The 27823-nt window shown below is 39.5% G+C and overlaps 1 protein-coding gene across 1 annotated transcript; it reads left to right on the top strand.

The window, feature by feature from the left end:
* Positions 1-3575: 3575 nt before the first annotated feature.
* Positions 3576-27357, top strand: ddx6 (DEAD (Asp-Glu-Ala-Asp) box helicase 6). The gene is made up of 14 exons (XM_063005272.1): positions 3576-3637; positions 15491-16052; positions 17915-17978; positions 18508-18612; positions 19112-19241; positions 19346-19492; positions 19619-19713; positions 21584-21706; positions 22735-22863; positions 22954-23070; positions 24190-24253; positions 24329-24430; positions 24560-24741; positions 26883-27357. The coding sequence occupies exons 2-13, from the start codon at positions 15853-15855 to the stop codon at positions 24733-24735; spliced, it is 1452 nt and encodes a 483-aa protein (XP_062861342.1). The 5' UTR covers positions 3576-3637; positions 15491-15852; the 3' UTR covers positions 24736-24741; positions 26883-27357.
* Positions 27358-27823: the final 466 nt, after the last annotated feature.

Genomic DNA, 27823 nt, shown 5'->3' with positions numbered 1-27823 from the left:
TGAGATCAGGGTCCTAACTGGGCCACCTAAGGACATCAGTTTACTTTATTTTGAACCAAGTTGGAATGTGGAGTGAGGATTGATGTATGTGACCCTTGTTGTTCAGCTGTCTGATGGACCTGGGAAGAAGCTGTCTTTGAACCAACTGGTTTTCTAGACTTCTTGCTGCTTGGCAGCTGTGAGAACAAGACTTGGGTAAGTGGAGACCTTTATTATCCTCTTGTTCTTCCTCAGACAGTGGCTGGTGTCTAATTCCAGGAGGATTGGCAGCTAGACTTCAGTACTCTACTGTAATGTACTCCTCAAAAACAGACCTCAGTCTGTGAGGTTAGGTGGTTAGGTGTCCTCTAGCCCTACTCTGAACACTGGTGTTCCATAGAGCCATCTTCTTTTCCCTGTTCACCCATCATTGGGTGCCGATGCATGGATCCAACATCAGCATCAAGTTTGTAGACAACACCACAGTGGTCAGCCACATCAGTGACAATAGTGAATTGGCCTACAGGGAGAAAATTCAGCACCTGGTTGTATTTACATATCTGAGGATCTTTCCTGGACCCTCAACACCTCATGTCTAGTTAAGGAGGCACAGCAGCATCTTTACTTCTTAGAGAGACTTTAATAGGACCACCTATCTCCTCAAATCCTCACAAGCTTTTCCTGCTGCACCATCAAGGGCATACTGACCAGCTATGTGACAGTGTGGTTCAGCAGCTCTGCTGTGGTTGACAGAAAGGCCCTACATAAAGTGGTGAAGACTGCTCAGTGCACAGTTCCCTACAATCAAAGACCTTCACCACCAGCGCTGTGTGCACAGAGCATGCACGATCATCAGGGACTCCTCACATCCCAGCCACACCTGTATAACCTCCTGCAATCTGAAAGGAAATACAGTAGCAGTAGAGTTTATTTTAAATTGCTTTATTTATTATTTGCATATGCACATACACCGATCAGCCATAACATTAAAACCACCTCGTTTCTACACTCACTGTCCATTTTATTAGCTCCACCTTTTTAACCTGCTTTCACCCTGTTCTTCAATAGTCAGGACCACCACAGAGCAGGTATTATTTAGGTGGAGGATCATTCTCAGCACTGCAGTGACAATGACATGGTGGTGGTGTGTTAGTGTGTGTTGTGCTGGTATGAGTGGATTAGACACAGCAGCACTGCTGAAGTTTTTAAAAACAGTGTCCACTCACTGTCCACTCTATTAGACACTCCTACCTAGTTGGTCCACCTTGTAGATGTAAAGTCACAGACGATCGGTCATCTATTGCTGCTGTTTGAGTTGGTCATCATCTAGACCTTCATCAGTGGTCATAGGACACTGCCAATGGGGCGCTGTTGGCTGGATATCTTTGGTTGGTGGACGATTTTCAGTCCAGCAGTGATAGTAAGGTGTTTAAAAACTCCAGCAGCGCTGCTATGTCTTATCCACTAATACCAGTACAACACACACTAACACACCACCACCATGTCAGTGTCACTGCAGTGCTGAGAATGATCCATCACCCAAATATTACCTGCTCTGTAGTGGTCCTGGTCGAGTCCTGACCATTGAAGAACATCATGAAAGGGGGCTAACAAAGCATGTAGAGAAACAGATGGACTACAGTCAGTAATTGTAGAACTTCAAAGTGCTTCTATATGGTAAGTGGAGCTGATAAAATGAACAGTGAGTGTAGAAACAAGGAGGTGGTTTTAATGTTATGGCTGATCGGTGTCTAAGTTCACGAATATTCCTTTCTTTGCACAGTGCTACTATTTACACTTCTGGTGGATGCTAACTACATTTCGTTGCTTTGTACTCGTACTGAGCAATAACAATAAAGCTAAATCAATTTGTCTATCTATTTATCTGTCTGTCTGTCTATTTTTCACTCTGTCTTTCTGTCTGTCTATTTATCACTCTATCTTTCTGTCTGTCTATTTATCGCTCATTCTATCTGTCTGTCTGTCTATTTATCATGCTATCTTTCTGTCTGTCTATTTATTGCTCTGTCTATCTTCCTGTCTGTCTGTTTATCGCTTTGTCTATCTGTCTATTTATTGCTTGGTCTGTCTATTTATCGCTTTGTCTATCTGTCTATTTATCGCTTGGTCTGTCTGTCTATTTATTGCTCTGTCTATCTATCTGTCTATCATTCTGTCTATCTGTCTGTCTATTTATCGCTCTGTCTATCTTTCTGTCTGTCTGTTTATCGCTGTGTCTGTCTGTCTGTCTATTGCTCTGTCTATCTGTCTGTCTGTCTATTTATTGCTCTGTCTATCTGTCTGTCTATCATTCTGTCTATCTGTCTGTCTATTTATAGCTCTGTCTATCTGTCTGTCTGTCTATCATTCTGTCTATCTTTCTGTCTATTTATCACTGTCTATCGGTCTGTCTGTCTATTTATTGCTCTGTCTATCTGTCTATTTATCACTCTGTCTATCTGTCTGTCTATTTATCGCTCTGTCTATCTGTCTGTCTGTCTATCATTCTGTCTATCTTTCTGTCTATTTATCACTCTGTCTATCGGTCTGTCTGTCTATTATTCTGTCTATCTGTCTGTCTGTCTATTTATCGCTCTGTCTATCTGTCTGTCTGTCTATTTATTGCTCTGTCTATCTGTCTATTTATCACTCTGTCTATCTGTCTGTCTGTCTATTTATCGCTCTGTCTATCTGTCTATTTATCGCTCTGTCTATCTGTCTGTCTGTCTATTTATCGCTCTGTCTATCTGTCTATTTATCGCTCTGTCTATCTGTCTGTCTATTTATTGCTCTGTCTATCTGTCTATTTATCGCTCTGTCTATCTGTCTGTCTGTCTATTTATCGCTCTGTCTATCTGTCTATTTATCACTCTATCTGTCTGTCTATTTATCGCTCTGTCTATCTTTCTGTCTGTCTATTTATCGCTGTGTCTGTCTGTCTGTCTATTGCTCTGTCTATCTGTCTGTCTATTTATTGCTCTGTCTATCTGTCTGTCTGTCTATCATTCTGTCTTTCTTTCTGTCTATTTATCACTCTGTCTATCTGTCTGTCTATTTATTGCTCTGTCTATCTGTCTGTCTATTTATCGCTCTATCTGTCTGTCTGTCTATTTATCGCTCTGTCTATTTATCGCTCTGTCTATCTGTCTGTCTGTCTATTTATCGCTCTGTCTATCTGTCTATTTATCGCTCTGTCTATCTGTTTGTCTTTATTGCTCTGTCTATCTGTCTATTTATCGCTCTGTCTATCTGTCTGTCTGTCTATTTATCGCTCTGTCTATCTGTCTATTTATCGCTCTGTCTATTTGTCTGTCTGTCTATTTATCGCTCTGTCTATCTGTCTGTCTATTTATTGCTGTCTATCTTTCTGTCTGTTTATTTATCACTCTGTCTATCTGTCTGTCTATTTATTGCTTTGTCTATCTTTCTGTCTATTTATCGCTGTGTATGTCTTTCTGTCTGTCTATTCATCACTCTGTCTATCTGCCTGCCTGTCTAGCTGGTCATGTGTCAGGTGACCAGCGGTGGGCGGGTTAAAAGAAGGAGCCATGTTGGTCGATCGGATTAGATCCCTAGTAATATCTTATAGGCCTAACGCTTCACGTAGCAGTTTGGAATTAATAAATCTCGAACCTGTCGATGAGCTTTAACTAATTTGGTAAGTTGTGTGAAATTAACGTCTCTGGAGAACCTAGCTGAATATGTTAACTGCAAAGCAAGCGCATTTTAAGCTTTCATGTAATGAAATAATGAATGTTCCAGCGTCCAGTTCAGCTGTTCAGTGCCTTGTTTTGCAGTGCTCTCGCTTTATTTAGACCGGTAGCGGTTTTAAACACTTTTCTCTTTGTACGTGTTTAATTGTTTTGTCTTTATTAAACAACATTATGTTGATTATGTATATTTGCGTGTTTAAACCATAATGACAAACGATCCTTTTGTTTATATTGAAAATTTGCGCTATGGAATCTCAGCTGATTCGCTATGCGGCCTGTGTACTGGTTAGCTGATTAGTAGCTAGCTAACAGACATTAGCTAACTGTTCAATTGATAACTAGACCTACGTAACTTCCACAGGTTTAACAACTCTAACTGGTTTTAGCTTTAAATGTAAACTATAAGAAGCGGAGTTTCGTTTTACATTTAGTTTTACATTTTTTTATTGTCATGACTTGCTAAATCTGGAGACTGTTTTGTTTTACGTAGCGGTTTATGATGCTAGCGGTGCTAAACCATCAAAAAGAGCTAACTAGCTAAGCGTTAGCACTCTGCTAGCTAAACTAATATCTTTTAAAGTAATGAAACGAACTATGAGCTGTATGGTAAGTAGCGGGTAATGTGAGTTATAACATACACGTCAAGTAACCGAACGAATTTATTTAAACGTGATAAAACGTTCACTGAAGACGGTTGCAAGATAGCATTAAGCCTATACGTTCTGACAGTCAGCAGCTTGGTTGCACATGCTAGCTGACATTAAGCTCTGCTTGACATAAGCTCTAGGGCTAATTGGTTTCAGGTATTAATGATGTTGACTGCTATTTACCTATTTAAACCTATTTATTCTGCATTTGGTCAGTGACTTAATGGTGCATGATTCCGTTGCTAGCTAATCTTAGCTTAGGCCTTGTTTTTCAGCTGTTTACTTTCTTCTGTCCTAATCACTGCTAAACCTCTCTGCAAACTATTCGTTTTCGTTCTGAATTGCATTAAATACATTGTAATGTTAGTGAATGAGCAGTAAAATTGAGGGGGCAAGGATTTTAATTAAATGTAAATTATGGTTCAGATTAAATGATGCAGTACTGATTCCTGATGACGTCCTTTTTTATGTTTAGTTTTGTGGCTCATAGCAAGACTGTTAACACCGGTTTAAATTCATTATGAAATGATTAACGCTAGTCAGGAAAAACACAGGGCTTCTGCAAAATGACATGCATTTATTTGAATGGCTGTCACATCTGACTGATGTCCGTACCAAGGACAGCTTGGTCGTCCACATTGGTTGTGGCACATTGTCGTGTCACAGCTGGTCTGTATGTTCTGCACCACTCAATCATTTAGTTTGATCCCCTGGTGAGTACAGTGTATAAAATGTATATACAGGTCACATCAGCTTTTCTATTGTTTTTGGTTTGATTACTTTATTGATCCCCGAAGGGAAATTGCGGTGTTGCAGGAGCAATATAATCAGTGTTTCCTGTCCACAGCTTCAGTCAGTCAGACTCCAAACTCAACCATGGCCAAGACCAAAGAGCTGTCGAAGGACACCAGGATGAAAATTGTAGACCTGCACCAGGCTGGGAAGAGTGAATCTACAATAGGCAAGCAGGTTGGTGTGAATAAATCAACTGTGGGAGCAATTGTAAGAAAATGGAAGACACAAGACCATTGATAATCTCCCTCGATCTGGGGCCCCACGCAAGATCTCATCCCGTGGGGTCAAAATGATCATGAGAACGGTGAGCAAAAATCCCAGAACTACACGGAGGGACCTGATGAATGACCTGCAGAGAGCTGGGACCAAAGTAACAAAGGCTACCATCAGTAACACACTACGCCGAGAGGGACTCAAATCCTGCAGTGCCAGGCGTGTCCCCCTGCTTAAGCCAGTACATGTCCAGGCCCGTCTGAAGTTTGCCAGAGAGCATATGGATGATCCAGAAGAGGACTGGGAGAATATCATGTGGTCAGATGAAACCAAAAATGGAACTTTTTGGTAAAAACTCAACTCGTCGTGTTTGGAGGAAGAAGAATGCTGAGTTGCATCCCAAGAACACCATACCTACTGTGAAGCATGGGGGTGGAACCATCATGCTTTGGGGCTGTTTTTCTGCAAAGGGGACAGGACGACTGATCCGTGTTAAGGGAAGAATGAACGGGGCCATGTATCGTGAGATTTTAAGCCAAAACCTCCTTCCATCAGTGAGAGCATTGAAGATGGAACGTGGCTGGGTCTTCCAGCATGACAATGATCCCAAACACACCGCTCGGGCAACGAAGGAGTGGCTCCGTAAAAAGCATTTCAAGGTCCTGGAGTGGCCTAGCCAGTCTCCAGACCTCAACCCCATAGAAAATTTGTGGAGGGAGTTGAAAGTCCGTGTTGCCCAGCAACAGCCCCAAAACATCACTGCTCTAGAGGAGATCTGCATGGAGGAATGGGCCAAAATACCAGCTACAGTGTGTGCAAACCTGGTGAAGACTTACAGGAAACCTTTGACCTCTGTCATTGCCAACAAAGGTTATGTTACAAAGTATTGAGTTGAACTTTTGTTATTGACCAAATACTTATTTTCCACCATAATTTACAAATAAATTCTTTAAAAATTAGAGATGGAACGATCGATCGGCTATAAATCGGTATCAGCCGATTTTTAATCAAAATATGCTATCGGCGATATTTCCCAAATGTAGCCGATTCGATCGTGTGATATATAAAGACCATGTTAAGCTTAACAGCTCAGTGGCTTGATCCAGACTTTGAGCTACAGAGCACCAACCATCACATCACCATTCATCAACAATCGTACAGAAACCATCGTGAAAGCTCTTCACGACCTAAAATAACATAATTAACGTTGTGCATCATACATAGTTCAGGATCATCTGCTCTGACTGACAGAAAACTTTTAGCTCCACAAACGGAACGAGTCTGACTCGGTTACAGATCTGTATTAATAGCAGTTTAATTAAGCTTTTTAATGAAGCTTTTTAATGTAAGAGAGTCACACAAAATGTTCTGTAGTAGCTGGTGTTTATTTAAAACCACGACATTAATTAATAACAGTAAACACTGAGAGATAACTGAGAAAAGAAACTTACGCTTCGCATAAAATGAATGGACTCATGAATCACTTATATCGATACTGTGAACAGAGCGTCTCTCTTAAAGGCACACACACGTCAATGCTTCTGTCAGCGGTTTATTTTCACTGTTCGTCCTATTTTTAAGTTTTTTTCAGACTGAACTGTATAACATCTAACGTGCGTGTGTGCGTGGTCAGTTAGACTAATGAGATGTCTCCTGTGGGTGAAAAATGAATTGCTTTAGTTAGAGATGTGCTTTAGTTAGGTTTTTGGCACCGATTCCGATCTGCGATCTCCTTTCAGGGACATCGGCCGATAGCCGATTGCGATCGGGGGGAGGGGGGGTTGGGGGGGTTTAGCAGTAAATAAAATAAATAAACTTAAAAAGAGCCTCACAGTGAAGATAAACCGGAGCAGCGCGCGCGCGCGTGTGTGTTTGTGTGTGTGTTTGTGTGTGTGTTTGTGTGTGTGTTTGTGTGTGTGTTTGTGTGTGTGTTTGTGTGTGTGTGTGCCCTTAGAAGAGACGCTTTGTTCACAGTATCGCTATAAGTGATTCATTGATTCATGAGTCGATTCATTTTCGCCAAGCGTAAGTTTCTCTTCTCAGTTATCTCTCCGTGTTTACTGTTATTAATTAAATGTCGTGGTTTTAAATAAACACCAGCTACTACAGAACATTCTGTGTGACTCTCTTACATTAAAAAGCTTAATTAAAAAGCTTAATTAAACCGCTATTACCACAGAGCGGTCACCGAGTCAGACTCGTTCCGTCTAAGGAGCTAAAAGTTCAGCAGATGATCCTGAACTAACGAATTTGGTAATGAATAAACTTTTGCCTCGGATTGGCTCTGTAACATTTTCTGTTCTCATCTACATCACAAGTAAGAACCGCTTACGATTTACCAAAGTGAACCAGGAGTTTATATAACGTGCTGATAGAATCGGCTCAGATGTGACCGGGTTGAATTATCTTTTTAAAGTAAATATTACAATCAGCAAAATTACATCGTATGTATGATGCACAAAGTTAATGATGTTATTTTAGGTCATGAAGAGCTTTCACTGTGGTTTCTGTACGATGGTTGATGAATGGTGATGTGATGGTTGGCGTCTGGATCAATCCACTGAGCTGTTAACTTAACATGATCTTTATATATCACACGATCGGATCGGCTACTTTTAGGAGATATCGGCCGATCGCCGATAGCATATTTTGATTAAAAATCGTCCGATACCGATTCATAGCCGATCGATCGTCCCATCTCTAGCTTTAGTTTTTGAAGTAAAAAAATCTCGCAATGCCGCCACACCCCCTGGTCAGGCACTCGCGCCCCACAGGTTGAACAGTGTGCAGAAAAAGCGTAGTGGTGAGAAAATCAATTTATTACTATTCGTTATAAATTATAGGACGAATTTATTACTATTTGTCGGGCAAGCTGTAGCCTAGTGGTTAAGATACTGGACTAGTAATCAAAAGGTTGCTGGTTCAAGCCTCTCAACTGCCAGGTTGCTGCTGTTGGCCCTTGAGCAAGGCCCTTAACCCTCAATTGCTCAAACTGTATACTGGAATGTAAGTCGCTTTGGATAAAAGCGTCTGCTAAATGCCAAACATGTAAATGTTGTTGTATAATTACTCTTACCAGTAGCTGTCACTGTATATCAGAGAGAGGGGACAGTGAGTGAGAGAGAAGAAGGAACTTGTAAAGTATTCTTTTTTTTTTTTTTGTGCAATTACACCTACAAAATACAACACTACTGAAATAAGGAAGGAAATAATAGAGAAATACTGATATGTGGTGTGTTTTTTTATGTACAGTACTACTGTGTATTGTTCATTATTGTTTATGACAGGAATTTCTTCTATAATTTAAGATTTAAAGGAAAATATACTTGTATTTATAACAAAGACCATTTAAGACAGAAAGGTTAAGCGGGTGGTTTGGGAGGTCTGGCACAGATTAATTCTTTTTACATTTTTCTTATGGGAAAAATAGGTTTAACTAATGAACATTTTGACTTAACAGCCCTTTGGAACCAATTAAATTCGTAAGTCAAGGGTCTACTGGACACGTAAGATATAAAAAAAATATATAATATAAAAAATAAGAACATAAGACATCTAACAGAACAAAAACTAAAGGGGGGGGGTTTAGACTATAATATATTTAAGTGGCCTATTTTATTAACGTTTCAGTATAATATTCTTCTTAAATGCTGTCACCTCGCTCTAAGAATATCATTCACACTCAAAGGTATAACTGTAGCTTTGCCCAGGACATTAATTTACAAGCCTTTTAAATTATGCATTTATATGTCGAGTGCTTAAAATAGGTTGCTGGTTCAAGCCCCACATCTGCGCCCTTGAGCAAGGCCCTTAATTCTCAATTGCTTGCAATGTACAGTGTATCACAAAAGTGAGTACACCCCTCACATTTCTGCAGATATTTAAGTATATCTTTTCATGGGACAACACTGACAAAATGACACTTTGACACAATGAAAAGTAGTCTGTGTGCAGCTTATATAACAGTGTAAATTTATTCTTCCCTCAAAATAACTCAATATACAGCCATTAATGTCTAAACCACCGGCAACAAAAGTGAGTACACCCCTTAGTGAAAGTTCCTGAAGTGTCAATATTTTGTGTGGCCACCATTATTTCCCAAAACTGCCTTAACTCTCCTGGGCATGGAGTTTACCAGAGCTTCACAGGTTGCCACTGGAATGCTTTTCCACTCCTCCATGACGACATCACAGAGCTGGCGGATATTCGAGATTTTGCGCTCCTCCACCTTCCGCTTGAGGATGCCCCAAAGATGTTCTATTGGGTTTAGGTCTGGAGACATGCTTGGCCAGTCCATCACCTTCACCCTCAGCCTCTTCAATAAAGCAGTGGTCGTCTTGGAGGTGTGTTTGGGGTCATTATCATGCTGGAACACTGCCCTGCGACCCAGTTTCCGGAGGGAGGGGATCATGCTCTGCTTCAGTATTTCACAGTACATATTGGAGTTCATGTGTCCCTCAATGAACTGTAACTCCCCAACACCTGCTGCACTCATGCAGCCCCAGACCATGGCATTCCCACCACCATGCTTGACTGTAGGCATGACACACTTATCTTTGTACTCCTCACCTGATTGCCGCCACACATGCTTGAGACCATCTGAACCAAACAAATTAATCTTGGTCTCATCAGACCATAGGACATGGTTCCAGTAATCCATGTCCTTTGTTGACATGTCTTCAGCAAACTGTTTGCGGGCTTTCTTGTGTAGAGACTTCAGAAGAGGCTTCCTTCTGGGGTGACAGCCATGCAGACCAATTTGATGTAGTGTGCGGCGTATGGTCTGAGCACTGACAGGCTGACCCCCCACCTTTTCAATCTCTGCAGCAATGCTGACAGCACTCCTGCGCCTATCTCTCAAAGACAGCAGTTGGATGTGACGCTGAGCACGTGCACTCAGCTTCTTTGGACGACCAACGCGAGGTCTGTTCTGAGTGGACCCTGCTCTTTTAAAACGCTGGATGATCTTGGCCACTGTGCTGCAGCTCAGTTTCAGGGTGTTGGCAATCTTCTTGTAGCCTTGGCCATCTTCATGTAGCGCAACAATTCGTCTTTTAAGATCCTCAGAGAGTTCTTTGCCATGAGGTGCCATGTTGGAACTTTCAGTGACCAGTATGAGAGAGTGTGAGAGCTGTACTACTAAATTGAACACACCTGCTCCCTCTGCACACCTGAGACCTAGTAACACTAACAAGTCACATGACATTTTGGAGGGAAAATGACAAGCAGTGCTCAATTTGGACATTTAGGGGTGTAGTCTCTTAGGGGTGTACTCACTTTTGTTGCCGGTGGTTTAGACATTAATGGCTGTATATTGAGTTATTCTGAGTGAAGAATAAATTTACACTGTTATATAAGCTGCACATAGACTACTTTTCATTGTGTCAAAGTGTCATTTTGTCAGTGTTGTCCCATGAAAAGATATACTTAAATATCTGCAGAAATGTGAGGGGTGTACTCACTTTTGTGATACACTGTATGTATAAATCGCTTTGGATAAAAACGTCTGCTAAATGCCAAAAATGTAAATGTATGCTTTCATCTTTGCACCATCAAGTTATTTAAACGGAATGTAAATTTTTACCCAAAACACCCGAAAAAAAGGAATGAATTTAGCAATTTGAAAATTGACCGACTGTGCACAAAATATGAAAACTGTACTAGCCAGGAAATAACTAAAGGTGCTGAACAGGCTGTTAAACTATAACAACAAAAAAAATCTCGTTGCTTATGAGTAGCTGATTGCATTCAAGATACCAGCTCTTTGCAGTCATCAGCCTGGCATTTTCAAATTGTGTATTAAAAAAGACAATGTTATTATAAAGCAAAGTCAACTGTTTTTATTCATATGTGTATGGTTATGTTGTGAGCTATATACACATGAGAATGTACAGTGTATCACAAAAGTGAGTACACCCCTCACATTTCTGCAGATATTTAAGTATATCTTTTCATTTGACAACACTAACAAAATGACACTTTGACACAATGAAAAGTAGTCTGTGTGCAGCTTATATAACAGTGTAAATTTATTCTTCCCTCAAAATAACTCAATATACAGCCATTAATGTCTAAACCACCGGCAACAAAAGTGAGTACACCCCTTAGTGAAAGTTCCTGAAGTGTCAATATTTTGTGTGGCCACCATTATTTCCCAGAACTGCCTTAACTCTCCTGGGCATGGAGTTTACCAGAGCTTCACAGGTTGCCACTGGAATGCTTTTTCACTCCTCCATGACGACATCACGGAGCTGGCGGATATTCGAGACTTTGCGCTCCTCCACCTTCCGCTTGAGGATGCCCCAAAGATGTTCTATTGGGTTTAGGTCTGGAGACATGCTTGGCCAGTCCATCACCTTTACCCTCAGCCTCTTCAATAAAGCAGTGGTCGTCTTAGAGGTGTGTTTGGAGTCATTATCATGCTGGAACACTGCCCTGCGACCCAGTTTCTGGAGGGAGGGGATCATGCTCTGCTCAGTATTTCACAGTACATATTGGAGTTCATGTGTCCCTCAATGAAATGTAACTCCCCAACACTTGCTGCACTCATGCATCCCCAGACCATGGCATTCCCACCACCATGCTTGACTGTAGGCATGACACACTTATCTTTGTACTCCTCACCTGATTGCCGCCACACATGCTTGAGACCATCTGAACCAAACAAATTAATATTGGTCTCATCAGACCATAGTACATGGTTCCAGTAATCCATGTCCTTTGTTGACATGTCTTCAGCAAACTGTTTGCGGGCTTTCTTGTGTAGAGACTTCAGAAGAGGCTTCCTTCTGGGGTGACAGCCATGCAGACCAATTTGATGTAGTGTGCGGCGTATGGTCTGAGCACTGACAGGCTGACCCCCCACCTTTTCAATCTCTGCAGCAATGCTGACAGCACTCCTGCACCTATCTTTCAAAGACAGCAGTTGGATGTGACGCTGAGCACGTGCACTCAGCTTCTTTGGACGACCAACGCGAGGTCTGTTCTGAGTGGACCCTGCTCTTTTAAAATGCTGGATGATCTTGGCCACTGTGCTGCAGCTCAGTTTCAGGGTGTTGGCAATCTTCTTGTAGCCTTGGCCATCTTCATGTAGCGCAACAATTCGTCTTTTAAGATCCTCAGAGAGTTCTTTGCCATGAGGTGCCATGTTGGAACTTTCAGTGACCAGTATGAGAGAGTGTGAGAGCTGTACTACTAAATTGAACACACCTGCTCCCTATGCACACCTGAGACCTAGTAACACTAACAAATCACATGACATTTTGGAGGGAAAATGACAAGCAGTGCTCAATTTGGACATTTAGGGGTGTAGTCTCTTAGGGGTGTACTCACTTTTGTTGCCGGTGGTTTAGACATTAATGGCTGTATATTGAGTTATTTTGAGGGAAGAATAAATTTACACTGTTATATAAGCTGCACACAGACTACTTTTCATTGTCTCAAAGTGTCATTTTGTCAGTGTTGTCCCATGAAAAGATATACTTAAATATCTGCAGAAATGTGAGGGGTGTACTCACTTTTGTGATACACTGTATGTATATACATATACATATGTATACACACACATACATAGACATGCACCTGCCCCATTTTTATTAAATTTGGGACATTTTGTAAAATGCCATAGCAGCAAGAATCTGTGATTTGTGAATACCCTTAAATTACAATATTTAAGTTTTTCACTGACCAACATGTATTTTGTAGTTCTAGACAAATTTAGCTGCTCAACAATCCATGGTCACTAGCCTGCAGGCAGGCCAAACAGCCACACACACACTCTGAATCTAGGAAGCCCTGCTGTTTTGGTGTATGCTATATGGTGCCTGTCATTGTCTTGCTGAAATAACCATGGACTTTCCTAGAATAGTCGTTGCCTTGATGGCAGCATGTTTTTGTCATGTCCCAGTATATGCTTCTGTGCCAGTGGTACCTTCACACATACACAAGCCACCCATGCTGTGGGCACTGATGCTCCCCTAGACTATGACAGATGTTGGCGTTTGCACCTTTTGTTGATAACAGCTCAGAAGTTTCTTTTCAAAGTCCTTAACATCTGTTATTACTCAAAACAAGCTGAAACAGTGACTCGTCTGACCACAGCACACATTTAGCGGTGCTTCTGCTTTTTTGCATAATTTCTTGAGGTTGCATTTTTTGACACAGTCACTGACTGTTAAGTAATAACGGTTTTCTAAAGTGCTCCCAAGCTCATGTGGCTATATTTATCACATCAGCATGATGGTTTCTTATGCAGTTCCACTTCATGAGCTTCAGTGTCTTCAGTATTCAACAGTAGTTCCTAGTCTTGCTCTACATGGATTAAGATTTTACCTTATTCCTTAAATTTTTTCACCATGTAGATGAAGACCTAAAATATTTACCATTTTGCCTTGAATTTTTTTTTTCTTAAATAATTGTGTAAAACCTTGGGTATAAGGGGAGCCTCATCCATGAAAGGTTCAGTCTTTGCAATCACTTCATCTTGGTGGTGGTGTTTTGGAAATTAAACAGTAATGGTATTTATATGTATATATACACTGATCAGCCATAATATTAAAACCACCACCTTGTTTCTACACACGTTGTCCATTTTATCAGCTCCACTTACCATATAGAAGCACTTTGTAGTTCAATTACTGACTGTTTCTCTGCATGCCCCCTTTCATGCTGTTCTTCAATGGTCAGGACTCGACCAGGCCCACTACAGAGTAGGTATTATTTGGGTGGTGGATCATTGTCAGCACTGCAGTGACACTGACATGGTGGTGGTGTGTTTGTGTGTGTTGTGCTGGTATTAGTGGATAAGACAGCAATGCTGATGGAGTTTTTAAACACCTCACGGTCACTTCTGGACTGAGAATAGTCCACCAACCAAAAATATCCAGCCAACAGCGCCCTGTGGGCAGCGTCCTGTAACCACTGATGAAGGTCTAGAAGATGACCAACTCTAACGGCAGCAATAGATGAGCGATCATCTCTGACTTTACATCTACAAGGTGGACCAACTAGGTAGGAGTGTCTAATGGAGTGGACAGTGAGTGGACACGGTATTTAAAAACTCCAGCAGTGTTGCTGTGTCTGATCCACTCATACCAGCACAACACACACTAACACACCACCACCATGTCTATAACTGCACCACCCAAGTAATACCTACTTTGTGGTGGTCTTGTGTGGGTCCTGACCATTGAAGAACAGGGTGAAAGCAGGTTAAAAAGGTATGTAGAGAAACAGATGGACTACAGTCAGTAATTGTAGAACTACACAGTGCTTCTACGTATATGGTAAGTGGAGCTGATAAAATGGACAGTGAGTGAAGTAACAAAGGTGGTTTTAATGTTATGGCTGATCGGTGTATATTTAAATGTCCAATCCTATTTTACTTTCAGCACCCCTCCCCTAACACACAATGTATATTTATTTATACAGGCATTGCAGATTGCACTCACAGTTAGCATTACACACCCTTAAATATTTCAAAACAGGAGTGTACATAACATAAAATCTCAGGTACAGATTGTGTGCTTGGCTGATTATGACCGTGTGCTCATAAACTGAACGTTGGCTTTCTTGACCACAGTGGCACAAGTGGATTGTAATTGTGGTTACAGCTCACATCTGAACTTGAATGAAGACACTACAGACTTTGGTAATACTTCAGTTTCTCAACAACTGTTTATCATGTGTTAAGGACAGTTTAATTAGTATTATATTTTTTGTAAGTGGCACCTGTTAATTTTTGCGCTAATGTATATGTGTAGCACCATTAAGATTTATTCGAGTACAAAGTGTTTTTTGAAAGGAAAATTACATTAAGCATATGTTCAGATTATACAGTTATGTAATTTATCATTGCCAATTTGTGACATTGTGTTGTGCTGCAGTCCCTATTTGATCTCATTATAGTGCCACCACTGTAAATACAGGCACTACAGGTGTTTTCATATCTGTGGAAAATTACAATGTGCTGAATAAACACAGACTTGGTGGCAGCAATTGTAATTCAGTTCTTAATAGGTAAATGTTAGGCGTAAGCTCTGTCCCTTCAAATCTGAACTTAAAGTGAAAAAATATACGTGTGTGTAGAATGAACCGTGGATTTTTTTTGGTAAAATGTGATGACATTTTGTTTTCTTTACACAGGTTGAAAAAAAGCATCATTCTGAAAAGTAACAAGTGGATGCGAAAAATATCTGAAGTGACTGTCTGGTTGTTTAGCCTCTGACTTGTTTTTGAGGCTATAATTTTCAGCGGGTGGAACTTTTTTCAAAGAATTCCAGTTTATTTTCTGTGTGCATAATCTTCAGCGGATTCCTTGAGTGACATTTGCATTCGCAAAAGACTGCTATCTTGAGGAACCTGTGAAAGTTATTTTTTGGACTTTGTGTATTGGACTGTGGAAAGGACAACTTTAAATCGTTTTGAAAGCTTGTTGAACAAAAGAAGATATCTTCCAGTGTTTAGTTCACTCTTCTGGGGAGAAAGAAAAAACAAACTGAGCATACATGAGTACAGCCAGAACAGAAAACCCAGTTATTCTGGGCTTGAATCCAAATGGCCAAATGAGAGGCTCTGTGAAGCCAGTAGGTGGACCTGGTGGGGGTGGAGGGGGCACTCAGATGACGCAGCCCACTCAGATTAAAGCTTCCAGCACAATCAACAACGGAAACTCTCAGCCTGTGACAACAGCAAACACAGTCATTAAGTAAGTACAGTTTTAGGCATAATACTACATTGTGATTGTGGGGGCATTATTTTTGCTAATCTTTTTTTTAACATGCCTTGTCTATGTATTACACCTATGACTCCATCACTTTCCTTGGAATAGCTATTAAATAATTAACTACATTTTAGAAATCAAGACGAGAACATTTTCTAAATATATTGTTTTAATTATGTTTTGTGATTTTAAGGTTGTGTTCTCCTAGAAATCACGTTGTGACTTTTTCTGCACATTTGTAAGCACATTACATCAAGTAATCTAGCAAATTAGATAGTCTGCGTAAGTACAGGGGTCGGAGGGGAAAGACATTGTTTACACATCTTGGCCTTTACAGTGGAACATTCATATTAGTAAAACTCATATAAAAAATATTTAAGAGCATTAGAAGCTTTACATTAAAGCTTACATTACATTAGTCTCTGTAGCTGCAATTGTACTCTGCTTGCACTGTTAATAAATCGTACCATAATTTCACATCCAGACACATTAAGAGAGACACAGCGATTAAATAAGGGAAGTAAATGCGGTTCATGAAACCTGTCACAGATAATCCTTACTTAAAATGTAATAAATTATAATTTTTTTTGTCTATCTGTCCAGCATGGTGGCTCGGTGGGTAGCACTGTTGCCTCACAACAAGAAGGTCTTGGGTTCGATTCCCAGGCGGAACAGTCCGGGTCTTTTCTGTGTAGAGTTCGCATGTTCTCCGTGTCTGCGTGGGTTTCCTCCGGGAGCTTCGGTTTCCTTCCACAGTCCAGAGACATACAAGTGAGGTGAATTGGAGATACAAAATTGTCCATGACTGTGTTTGACACTAAAGACTTGTGAACTGATGAATCTTGTGTAACCAGTAACTACATGTCCTGTCATGAATGTAACCAAATTGTGTAAAACATGACATTAAAATCCTAATAAATAAAATTTCTGTCCATCTGTTTATCACCACTTTGAAATGATTTTGTCATATCGGTTGCAGATAATCTTTAATAAATAAATGATCTGCAACAGCACATAAATAACCCCCCCCATTACATTGGCCCAATTTGGATATATCTGATTGCTCTGTGCACTCAGGCAATTCTCAATACTTGCGTGACTCCATCGTTGACTGAAAAGGACCACGCTGATGTGCACTGCCACCTATAACAATAAAACATATTCTGATTGAATGGAAAGTACACCAAGGAAAGAGAACAAGTGCACATGCCTGAAACCATAAAAGAAGTTCTTACACAAGACGACATGAGAACAGTCTTAACTTGCCTCACAGCCATAAAAATAAAGATGAAAATATTGAATGGACCAAAATATAAAGACGGATACATAATACCTATTGTTGCCATTAAATGACACACGTGTTAAACATGTTGTTAAAATCCAAACAAACATCCTTGCTCTTTTGTTTGCGATTGTGGGCTGGTCTTCAACTGCATTGCTCGAGTGCCATGATGATTGTTTTTCAGTTATCGCCTGCCAATGCAGATAACATGATTCTCAAGTTCTCAACTTGCATCCCCATGCTAAAATCATTATGTACTAATCTTGGACATATGGAACACAGCTGACAGATGTTTTGGTTGATTTTTGGATTTTTGGTTTTGACTTATTTACAGGTTTACAGTTTGACAGCTAGGACGTCATTTTGTTTAGTCAGATCAATGTGTATATTATAAACATATATATATATAATCTGAGTTATGTATTTTCAAAGGCATAATTCACATTGATAAGCTAATATTGGAGTTTAAGCTTTGATAGCTATATATTTTCTTTTTCTGTGGTTTCTTGGGTAAAAGCATAACACATTATTTTAATGTCTATTTTTGTGCTTAAAACTTCTTTAGACCTGGGGATGACTGGAAGAAGAATTTAAAGCTTCCCCCGAAGGATATGCGCATGAAAACTTCTGTAAGTCCATAAAAAAAAATTCAATTATGCCAAAATTTGCAACAACTTTCTAAGCATGGATCAATTTTTTTTTTTTTTTTTACTTAATTTATTAATCTGATTGTTTTTTTATATATAAGTAACCTTTTAGGTATAATTGTTTTTGAGCAAAACATTGACATGGAGGTGCTTCTTAGGTTTATGATCACATGCTATTATAAGGGTGATGTCTTCCATGGTTATTTAAGCAAGACAATGCCAGGCCTTATTCATCCTGCCTGCAGTTCAGATCTGTCTTATTGAAAATGTGAAATAAAAACAGTCCTCAATTATTTAAAAAAATTGGTCTAAAAGAGCGCATCTAAAGAACAACACTCTACAAGGTCTATAAACTGAAATGAAAATGACCTACCTTTCCTGCCATGAATATAACCTCTGTAAGCATGGCATAAAGCATCAAAATAAATAAATAAATAAATATCATAAATGCCATTAATTTAGCCCTTGATGCCGTCATGTCATTTCAATGCTTTGACTTTCCTGTCTACAGGATGTGACGGCTACCAAGGGAAATGAATTTGAAGATTACTGCCTAAAACGAGAACTGTTGATGGGCATTTTCGAGATGGGATGGGAGAAACCATCGCCTATACAGGTGTGTATAAACCAGATGTTAATAAATAACTACTAACATAGAAATGTCTTGATAAACAAAACTATATTCCTATTTTAAACCTTTTCACTTACTGCTTGATCTAAACTTAGCAAATAGTTTTAATGATTATTTTTAAAATACACACATGCATACATGTTGACTTAATAAATTATATATAGTTGAACATTAAATTATATAATTATAGTGAAAATAAATCTGATTTTTTTACTGTTCTCTCTGTAAAATCTGATTTCTTTGTGGTATTGTTTAAGTGATGTTAAGGGTGTTAAGGATGGTTTGATGCACAGGTTTTTTTTTTTTTTTTTGGTTTTTTTTAATTAAGTGACTAAACTAGCCAAAATGGTAAAAGAGGATCTGCTCAGACTTGATGATAATAATAATAATAATAATAATTGACTATGGCTTCATCCTGAGCATGTAGTTTGTATCCTGAGGTGTTGATCTGCTGGCTCATCTGTTTTTTGTCTGTTTCTTGCAGGAGGAGAGCATTCCTATTGCTTTGTCTGGAAGGGACATTCTGGCTAGGGCAAAGAATGGCACAGGCAAGAGTGGCGCCTACCTCATTCCCTTACTTGAACGTATTGATCTAAAGAAGGATAGCATACAAGGTAAGCATTTTTAGAACAAACTTGCTATTTATGCTAAAGATACATACATAAGCAGGACAGTTAGAGATTAAATGCTTATTTTACAACTGTTTTTGTCATTTCAGCGGTGGTCATCGTTCCCACTAGAGAACTGGCTCTACAGGTAAGCCAGATCTGCATCCAGGTCAGCAAACACATGGGTGGAGTTAAGGTCATGGCAACCACAGGTGGAACCAACCTCCGTGATGACATTATGAGGCTTGATGAGACAGGTGTGTGATTATTTTTATTAATGTTTAATTTGTTGTACTAAAAAAAATAAAAGTTGGCTCTTTTGTGAAAATGTTGACACTGAAGTAACTGCACAGTTTACTTGACGGATTTGTTTTTTTATGCAGTACATGTTGTCATTGCTACTCCTGGAAGGATTTTGGATCTCATCAAAAAAGGTGTGGCCAAAGTTGGCCAAGTGCAGATGATTGTATTGGACGAGGTTAGTGCTGGACAAAAGCATTCTTTTTTCTGCATATAGTGTACAACAGTGTTTTTCAAGCTTTTTCAACCATCATTTTGTCCATGAATTTTACTGTGACCCAGGCAACACAAACAATGCATCAAAACAAAATATACTTACATTTAAATTGGTGGCAATCTGGTTCCACTTACAAGGTGTAATGTAAAGCATTCACAAGGGGGTGTTCAGGTACAGGTAATTTGTTTATTTAATTAATATTTTGTTTGCGACAATTATTATTATTTTTTGAAAAAACACTGCTGTACAAGCAGTTAAGCAGGAGATGTACAAAATTAGCTCTATGTAGATACAGCTTCATGTAGATAACAATAGCAGATATTTTGACCTAAAAGAGAAATAATAATAAAATCCTGTTTGTATCTATTATGTATGAAAGCTTTTTGGTAGTAGTGAGCTACCTGTCTAGCTGTAATACTAATGTTTACCATCCAGCATAGCAATGTAGCAGTAAGTTGTGTCAAAACAAAAAAGTTGGTCAGCTAGCAGCATTGGTTGGTTCGCCAGCTACATTTGTTTTAGCATAGCTTGGTTTTTGGTAGAGATGCATGAGTACCGATACTGGTATCGGGTATTGGCCCGATACCGCGCTCATTAACTTGTACTCGTACTCGCAAACGAGGCTCCGATACTAAACATCCGATACCGTGTACCTAGTGCACGTTGCTGCGTTATGCCTGGTTCACACTACACGATTTTCTGATTTGTCAGGTCGCTGTACAGTTCACACTACATGACTGAATCTTTTGCACTCGGTAGTCTTTGTCGGTGTATATTTCACACCACACGACTGATCGGTGATAGGGGGTTTCACACTACACCATCTATCACCAACTGGAATCTCAGGCGAGCTTCTCTGATCTCCCAAACTACGTTTTTTTTTGTTTTTTTACAAAAACATTCATGAGAAGTGATGAGGGGTTTGATACCACGTCCAAAAATGCACGTCAACAAGTAGCGAGTGATCAAAGTGTTTGTGTGCTGATGTGCAGCGTAAAATCAAAGAGGAAAAATAAATGAATCTGAGTGGATTTGGCAACACGAACAGTATGGATGTTCTGTAGTGAGTTGGAGGTTAATAAATATTTTTGCAATGCAGTGTTGGTGTTATGTTTTGTAGAGAATCAAATCAGAAATACTGTAAAGCGTGTGCCGGTGTATTCTGATATAAACTATATTAAGCCCCTGTCCCACCTGTTTACACTCCTCTCCTGCGTTTCCCCTCACACCGTATCCTGCGCTCTTGAGAGACGAGTTTTGATCGCCGAGCGAACAGAGTTGCTCCCGAGCCGGCAAATCTAGCGCTGAGCTCTGGAGCAACTCGGCGTTTGCTCGGCGATCAAAACTTGGCTCTCGATCGCCAGGTGTGAACTATCCAACAACTCGATTTATTTTTCCTCCTTGATTTCATCACATCAGCGCACAAACACTTTGATCACTCGCTACTTGTTGACGTGCATTTTTGGACATGGTATCATTAAACTTCTCATCACTTCTCACGTGTGTTTAAAAAAAAAAAAAAAACGGTATTCTAAATATGTATCGGTATCGGCAAGTACAAAAATACATGTACTCGTACTCGGTTGGGAAAAAATGGTATCGATGCATCCCTAGTTTTTGGTACTTTAAGCAACAATATTTGTCAAAGTTTCATAACCTGCTCTAGACACTGTACACATATTTATAAGTTAGAATTTGATCCAACAAACAGCATTAGTCATTGATTTATTAGTGCTTATTCATTCATCGTTTAAGTAGAAATGTAAATATTAAGATTGTCTGTAATGTCCACCAACATGTTTCATTTATGTTTCATTGTGTGTGCGTACAGGCAGACAAACTCCTGTCTCAGGACTTTGTGCAGATGATGGAGGAGATTTTGAGCTTTTTGCCTAAACAAAGGCAAATTCTGCTGTATTCTGCAACCTTCCCACTAAGTGTACAGAAGTTTATGGTAAGTATGCTTATTAGGGTGTGAATTGTCAGAACAAAAACATTCCAATGTTCTCAATGTATGCAAGTAACTCCTTTTTTCTTAGAGAATCTGTAATTTGATAATTCTGTTGAATCTTTAAACTGACAAGTACAAATAATTGACACTTAATGTTTGTTGACCACTAGGCCTAATTCTGCACATACAACACCAGTGCTTAATTGACAGAATGCATGTTCTTGACTGGTCCACCAGCAGTCCTGATCTGTTTCCTATTAAAAATGTATGGTGCATCACGGAGAGAAGAATAAGACAACAGTAACCATGGACTGCTGTGCAGCTGCAGTCTTGTATCACGTGGGCAAACATTTTACTTGCAAAACTGCAACCAGTAGTATCCTCAGCCTACCAACTATAATGGACTAGTAATTGAAGGTTGCTGGTTCAAGTCCCACCACTGCCAGTTTGCGCCAGTTTGCCACTGTCAGGCCCTTGAGCAAGGCCCTTAACTTTTAATTGCTTAGACAATATATACAATCACAGTACTGTAAGTTGCTTTGGATATTAGCGTCTGCTAAATATACTAACTTTAATGGTTATTGGGTTTGAATTTCACTAAACTGGACTGTGAAAGTTTATGCACCTTACCAGATATTAAATGTTTCAGGTCTTCCAACTAATTTTTTATAAAATAAAGACAACATGGGTAAACACAATGTAGCTTTTTAATGTTAATTTTTACTGATAAAGATTGTCGCTAATAACCTGTTGTGCCACCCATGGCATTAGCAAATGCAATCAGATGTTTGTGATAACTTGTGATGAGTTTTGTACATTGCTATTGAGGAATTTTGGCTAACTGCTTGAGCTTTAGTCCACAAAACGCTGGGCAAACTTTCTTTTTTTTTCTTCTTTTTTTTGATTTTCTATTAAAAAGCAGAATTCATGGTTCCATCAATTTCAAGGTTTTAAATGTTTAAATCAAATGTTTTATTGCCTTTATAGTAATGCAGATTGTTTTTTTTCCTGTTGGCCTTTGTCCATTGTAGACCTCCTATCTGCAGAAGCCTTATGAGATAAACCTCATGGAGGAGCTAACACTGAAGGGTGTGACCCAGTATTACGCATATGTGACAGAAAGGCAGAAAGTTCATTGCCTTAATACTCTCTTTTCTAGAGTAAGTTGGTCTTCTGAATATTTGCAGATACCTCAATCTGCTGGATAAGAGTGTTTTAAAAGATGCTTGTTTTCCCCTCTCTGTTTTTAGCTCCAGATCAATCAGTCCATAATCTTCTGTAACTCATCCCAACGAGTGGAGCTCCTGGCCAAAAAGATCTCACAGCTGGGTTATTCTTGTTTCTACATTCATGCCAAGATGAGACAGGTAAACATCTGTCTAGGAATTCCCTTCCTGTAGGTTAACTTCTATCATTTGGGAATGCACAGTTAGTGTAGTTACCAACTTCTGTGTTGCAACCACTGGTGTAGCTCCTGTGTGTTAGACATACGGTGCTCCAGTACTTGCTTATTTTTTGGTGGGACATTGTGGAACAGCGCAGCAGTTTAAAATATTTGTTTGTCCCAGAGAAGGTGCTCACCATCCCATACTATAATTACACTGGCATAGGGCCACCTCTGAATGGCTCAAGATAAGGAAAATTCAGGTCCTGCCTCAAGTCTTTTAGGTATTAGTTAATTGGATCTGTCTTATCATATTAGCTGATTATAAAGGTAATTAAAATTAATGATTTCCTAACTGTCTATTTTAAACATTAGAGAATTATATTCTCTAACATAGTGGGTGTAAGCACAGTATTCAACCACTTGTTTTCCCCATCCAATGTACAGCATGTTGGTTTTAAATTTACATGCAAATGTTCTTGACCTTGTAAGGCTGCATAAGTTACATAGTTATAAATTAATAAAGTAATATAATAATGTAAAAGTACCCATTCAGCAAACAGTTTATTGCTGCTTATAAAAACACAGCCCACTTCTCTGGGCTCAAGCTCATACAAGGTGAACAGAATTGAAACGTGTTGTGTTCTGACAGGTCAATAGTTAGTATAGTAGCCAGCATCTGTCATTGTATAGGGGTGTGCATGTAATAGCATGGGTAACTTGCATATCTGTAAAGACAGTGTAAATGCTTAGGGCTATATATTTTTACATGAGATGTAATTGCTGTCATCTAAAACATCATACATACCTCACATAATTGTGATTGGGTGATTTAGCAGTCTTTGTGTTTACAGTTTACTAAACTTTAATATTGATTAGTCACAATAATTGGTACAAATACAGAATTGGTTTAGCTTATTTTACAATTTAAAATGCCTTTCATCAAATCAGAATAAACTGTGTACTTTTAAGAAGTTTCTAACATGGTTTACTACCAGCAGTGCTGTGGTTATTAAACAACTAGGAAAATAATAGAGGTACACCATTTCATGAATCTAGCCCAGGCTTTTATTTATTTATGTTTTTTTAAATTTTCACATAGGAACACAGGAACCGCGTATTCCACGATTTCAGAAATGGCTTGTGCCGAAATCTTGTCTGCACAGGTATGTGATTATCAGATTGTCTTCTTCTCATTTTTGGTTTAAGAGCATTGTTAATATTTTAACTCTTTTGTTCAGATTTGTTCACGAGAGGAATTGACATTCAAGCTGTGAATGTGGTCATTAACTTTGATTTTCCTAAACTGGGCGAGACATACCTTCATCGTATTGGCAGATCTGGTAAGTGGGGGAGAAAGTACTTTATAAATTTTAAATCAAAATACAACTTCTGATTGTTATTTAGTTTGATTATATTGATATAAAGTGTGCATGTATGCTATTGTATTATATATTTATCTTTTTCCTTAGGTCGTTTTGGGCACTTGGGTTTGGCCATTAACTTGATCACTTATGATGACCGCTTTAACTTGAAGGGCATTGAAGAGCAGCTGGGAACAGAAATTAAGCCCATTCCCAGCAGCATTGACAAGAGTTTATATGTGGCAGAGTATCACAGTGAAAGTAGTGAGGAGGTCAAGCTGTGAGAAGAGGTAAGACTAGCGAAAAATGGCATGAAATGAATGCTCTGTACTGATAAAGGTTAGTACATTAATTTGAAAACACAAAGTGTACAAACTTGTGACTGGAGTATTGGAGTAAATCTGCATTTCATCCAATTTAGAAGAATAATTCTACACAACAAATTTAGGATCTAAAAGCATATGAGTTCAGAATGATCTTCAGAACATACTCCATGTATAGATGTAAGATACTGTTTTTGTCTCTAAGAAACATCCAAATCCTTATTTTTCATAAGAGGATAAGAGAAAGCATAAAAGAAATGAGGGGATTTATTACATTGGCTCTAGGGCATTGCTGATCTTGTAACCCAACTTTAGGTCATGTCATACACATGCAGCAGGTCATAACAGGACCATAGTGAATTCTGTAACAACCCTTGATATGCTTCAGAACCAGCAAACACCAGGATACAGTTTTTTTGTTTGTGTGTTTGAGCTGTCATAAAAGCTGAGAGTAGACATTTACATTGCACCAAATGGGCAATGGGTATTAGATTTTCAGAACTAAAAGTTCTAGATATATCGTCAGGGGTATTGCCTTTAAGTTCCAAGCTTCTGGTGCAGCAGCAAACCTACAGGGGTTGGACAATGAAACTAAAACACCTGGTTTTAGACCACAATAATTTATTAGTATGGTGTAGGGCCTCCTTTTGCGGCCAATACAGCGTCAATTCGTCTTGGAAATGACATATACAAGTCCTGCACAGTGGTCAGAGGGATTTTAAGCCATGCACATGGTCCTCCAGAATGGTTCGGTAGTCCTTGGTAGTGACGCGCCCATCTAGCACAAGTATTGGGCCAAGGGAATGCCATGATAAGGCAGCCCAAACCATCACTGATCCACCCCCATGCTTCACTCTGGGCATGCAACAGTCTGGGTGGTACGCTTCTTTGGGGCTTCTCCACACCGTAACTCTCCCGGATGTGGGGAAAACAGTAAAGGTGGACTCATCAGAGAACAATACATGTTTCACATTGTCCACAGCCCAAGATTTGCGCTCCTTGCACCATTGAAACCGACGTTTGGCATTGGCACGAGTGACCAAAGGTTTGGCTATAGCAGCCCGGCCGTGTATATTGACCCTGTGGAGCTCCCGACGGACAGTTCTGGTGGAAACAGGAGAGTTGAGGTGCACATTTAATTCTGCCGTGATTTGGGCAGCCGTGGTTTTATGTTTTTTGGATACAATCCGGGTTAGCACCCGAACATCCCTTTCAGACAGCTTCCTCTTGCGTCCACAGTTAATCCTGTTGGATGTGGTTTGTCCTTCTTGGTGGTATGCTGACATTACCCTGGATACCGTGGCTCTTGATACATCACAAAGACTTGCTGTCTTGGTCACAGATGTGCCAGCAAGACGTGCACCAACAATTTGTCCTCTTTTGAACTCTGGTATGTCACCCATAATGTTGTGTGCATTGCAATATTTTGAGCAAAACTGTGCTCTTACCCTGCTAATTGAACCTTCACACTCTGCTCTTACTGGTGCAATGTGCAATTAATGAAGATTGGCCACCAGACTGGTCCAATTTAGCCATGAAACCTCCCACACTAAAATGACAGGTGTTTCAGTTTCATTGTCCAACCCCTGTATGTCATCATAGGAGAAAGTCCAAAATTTTGTTCAGATGCCTTACAAGTCTCATCAGGACAAAAAAAACCCCCCTGTGTTACTGCAAAAGACTTACAGCATGATCTGATGAAGGCTAGAATGACTTAACCAGTGACTTCATGGCCAGACCCCACTAAGCACATGACTCTTGCTCATGAAGCGCATAGGGGTCAGCTGGAATATGCCAGAAGGAATTTGGACAGGCCTTCGGAGTTCTGGAGTGAGCAATCAAAACTGGAACTTGTGTGTTCATGTGGGTCAGCAGTGAGACTGGTACAAGAAAGTTATTATTTGTTTACGAGTTCATTTTATTTAGGATTAATCCATGTATTTTGTTCAACAATCTGTTATTCAAGCTAAAATTATAAAGGGGGTCATTTTAAAGGCACTGTATGAGCAATTCTTGTCTCCTTGATTGTCCAGTTTGGGTGACCATGAATGAGACAAAATGATATTCACAGTTGTTTAATGTTTTTACATTTTTCTTTCTTTTTACAGGTTGTTGGTCCCCAGCTTTCACCAGACCCTTCACCCATTTCCCTTTTTCTCATTGTGTCTTGGGGACTTTTTTATCTTTCATATGCCCCCCCCCCCCTTCCTTTCCTTTTTTGTGCCACCATAAGTAAAATTCATTAAAGCAGGACAGTTATGAGGGGGAAGAAAAATCATGGCTATTTAAAAGGACTGCTGCACTTCTCAACATTGGAGGTCATAAAGGACTGTATGAAAAAGAGAGAAATGAAAAGAGAGCAAAAGGCACTTTTTTTAATTTTATTTATTGTTTGAAGAAAGTGTGATTAATCCCCAAACTGTACATCTGCTGACCTTCACACCCAGGTCTTTTCATCCTGCTCTGCAGCACGGCTTCTGTTTCCATGGATTTGGTTACTTGTATGAAGTGCCTTAACAGTCAAACTTGTTAAATGTCATTTTTTTCTTTCCCTCGTCATCTGGCACCAGCCATAATTTGGAACCTTTCTTTTTGTTTTTATCTTCAGAGAAGTTTTTTTTTTTGTCCCTTGGTGCTTTTGTGCATTGACTAACGAATAGACCAAGTAAATTTTGTGGCGAGTGCTGTCACAAAAGCATATCTATGAAATAAGTGGGGCTAAACGTTTTCCTGAAAATCTTTTGTTAGTCCCAAAACTGGCTTGTGTTGCACTTTTCTCATTTGTCGTCATGGAACATCTTCGTGCTTCTAGAGACCCAGACATCTTTTTTTTTCTTCAGTGCTGCAATACTGCGAGAGACTTACTTGAGACTCAAGCCAGCCTTTCCTCTTGCCATGCTTCCCTGGTCAGATCAGTGTGGAAACCTTTTTTTTTCTTCATTATTGTTCCTGTGCAATTTTTTTTTATTCCTTTTGGGTGGCTTAACCATGTCCTAGATGTGCCATTGAAAGCCAGTTCGGCACAGTGTAAACTTTGTAAATACTTACT

The sequence above is a fragment of the Trichomycterus rosablanca genome, chromosome 11 (genome assembly GCF_030014385.1).
Source record: "Trichomycterus rosablanca isolate fTriRos1 chromosome 11, fTriRos1.hap1, whole genome shotgun sequence".
Lineage (NCBI taxonomy): Eukaryota > Metazoa > Chordata > Actinopteri > Siluriformes > Trichomycteridae > Trichomycterus > Trichomycterus rosablanca.
The sequence above is the reverse complement of the archived record's forward strand: the minus strand, read 5'-3'. Positions and strand labels throughout refer to the sequence as shown.

Bases quoted from the DNA above. Each gene is read 5' to 3' on its own strand.
- ddx6 (XM_063005272.1), top strand. From the start codon at position 15,853: ATGAGTACAGCCAGAACAGAAAACCCAGTTATTCTGGGCTTGAATCCA. The intron at 19,242-19,345 runs GTAAGCATTTTT...TTGTCATTTCAG, and splicing joins AAAGAAGGATAGCATACAAG to CGGTGGTCATCGTTCCCACT. The intron at 21,707-22,734 runs GTAAGTATGCTT...TGTCCATTGTAG, and splicing joins TAAGTGTACAGAAGTTTATG to ACCTCCTATCTGCAGAAGCC.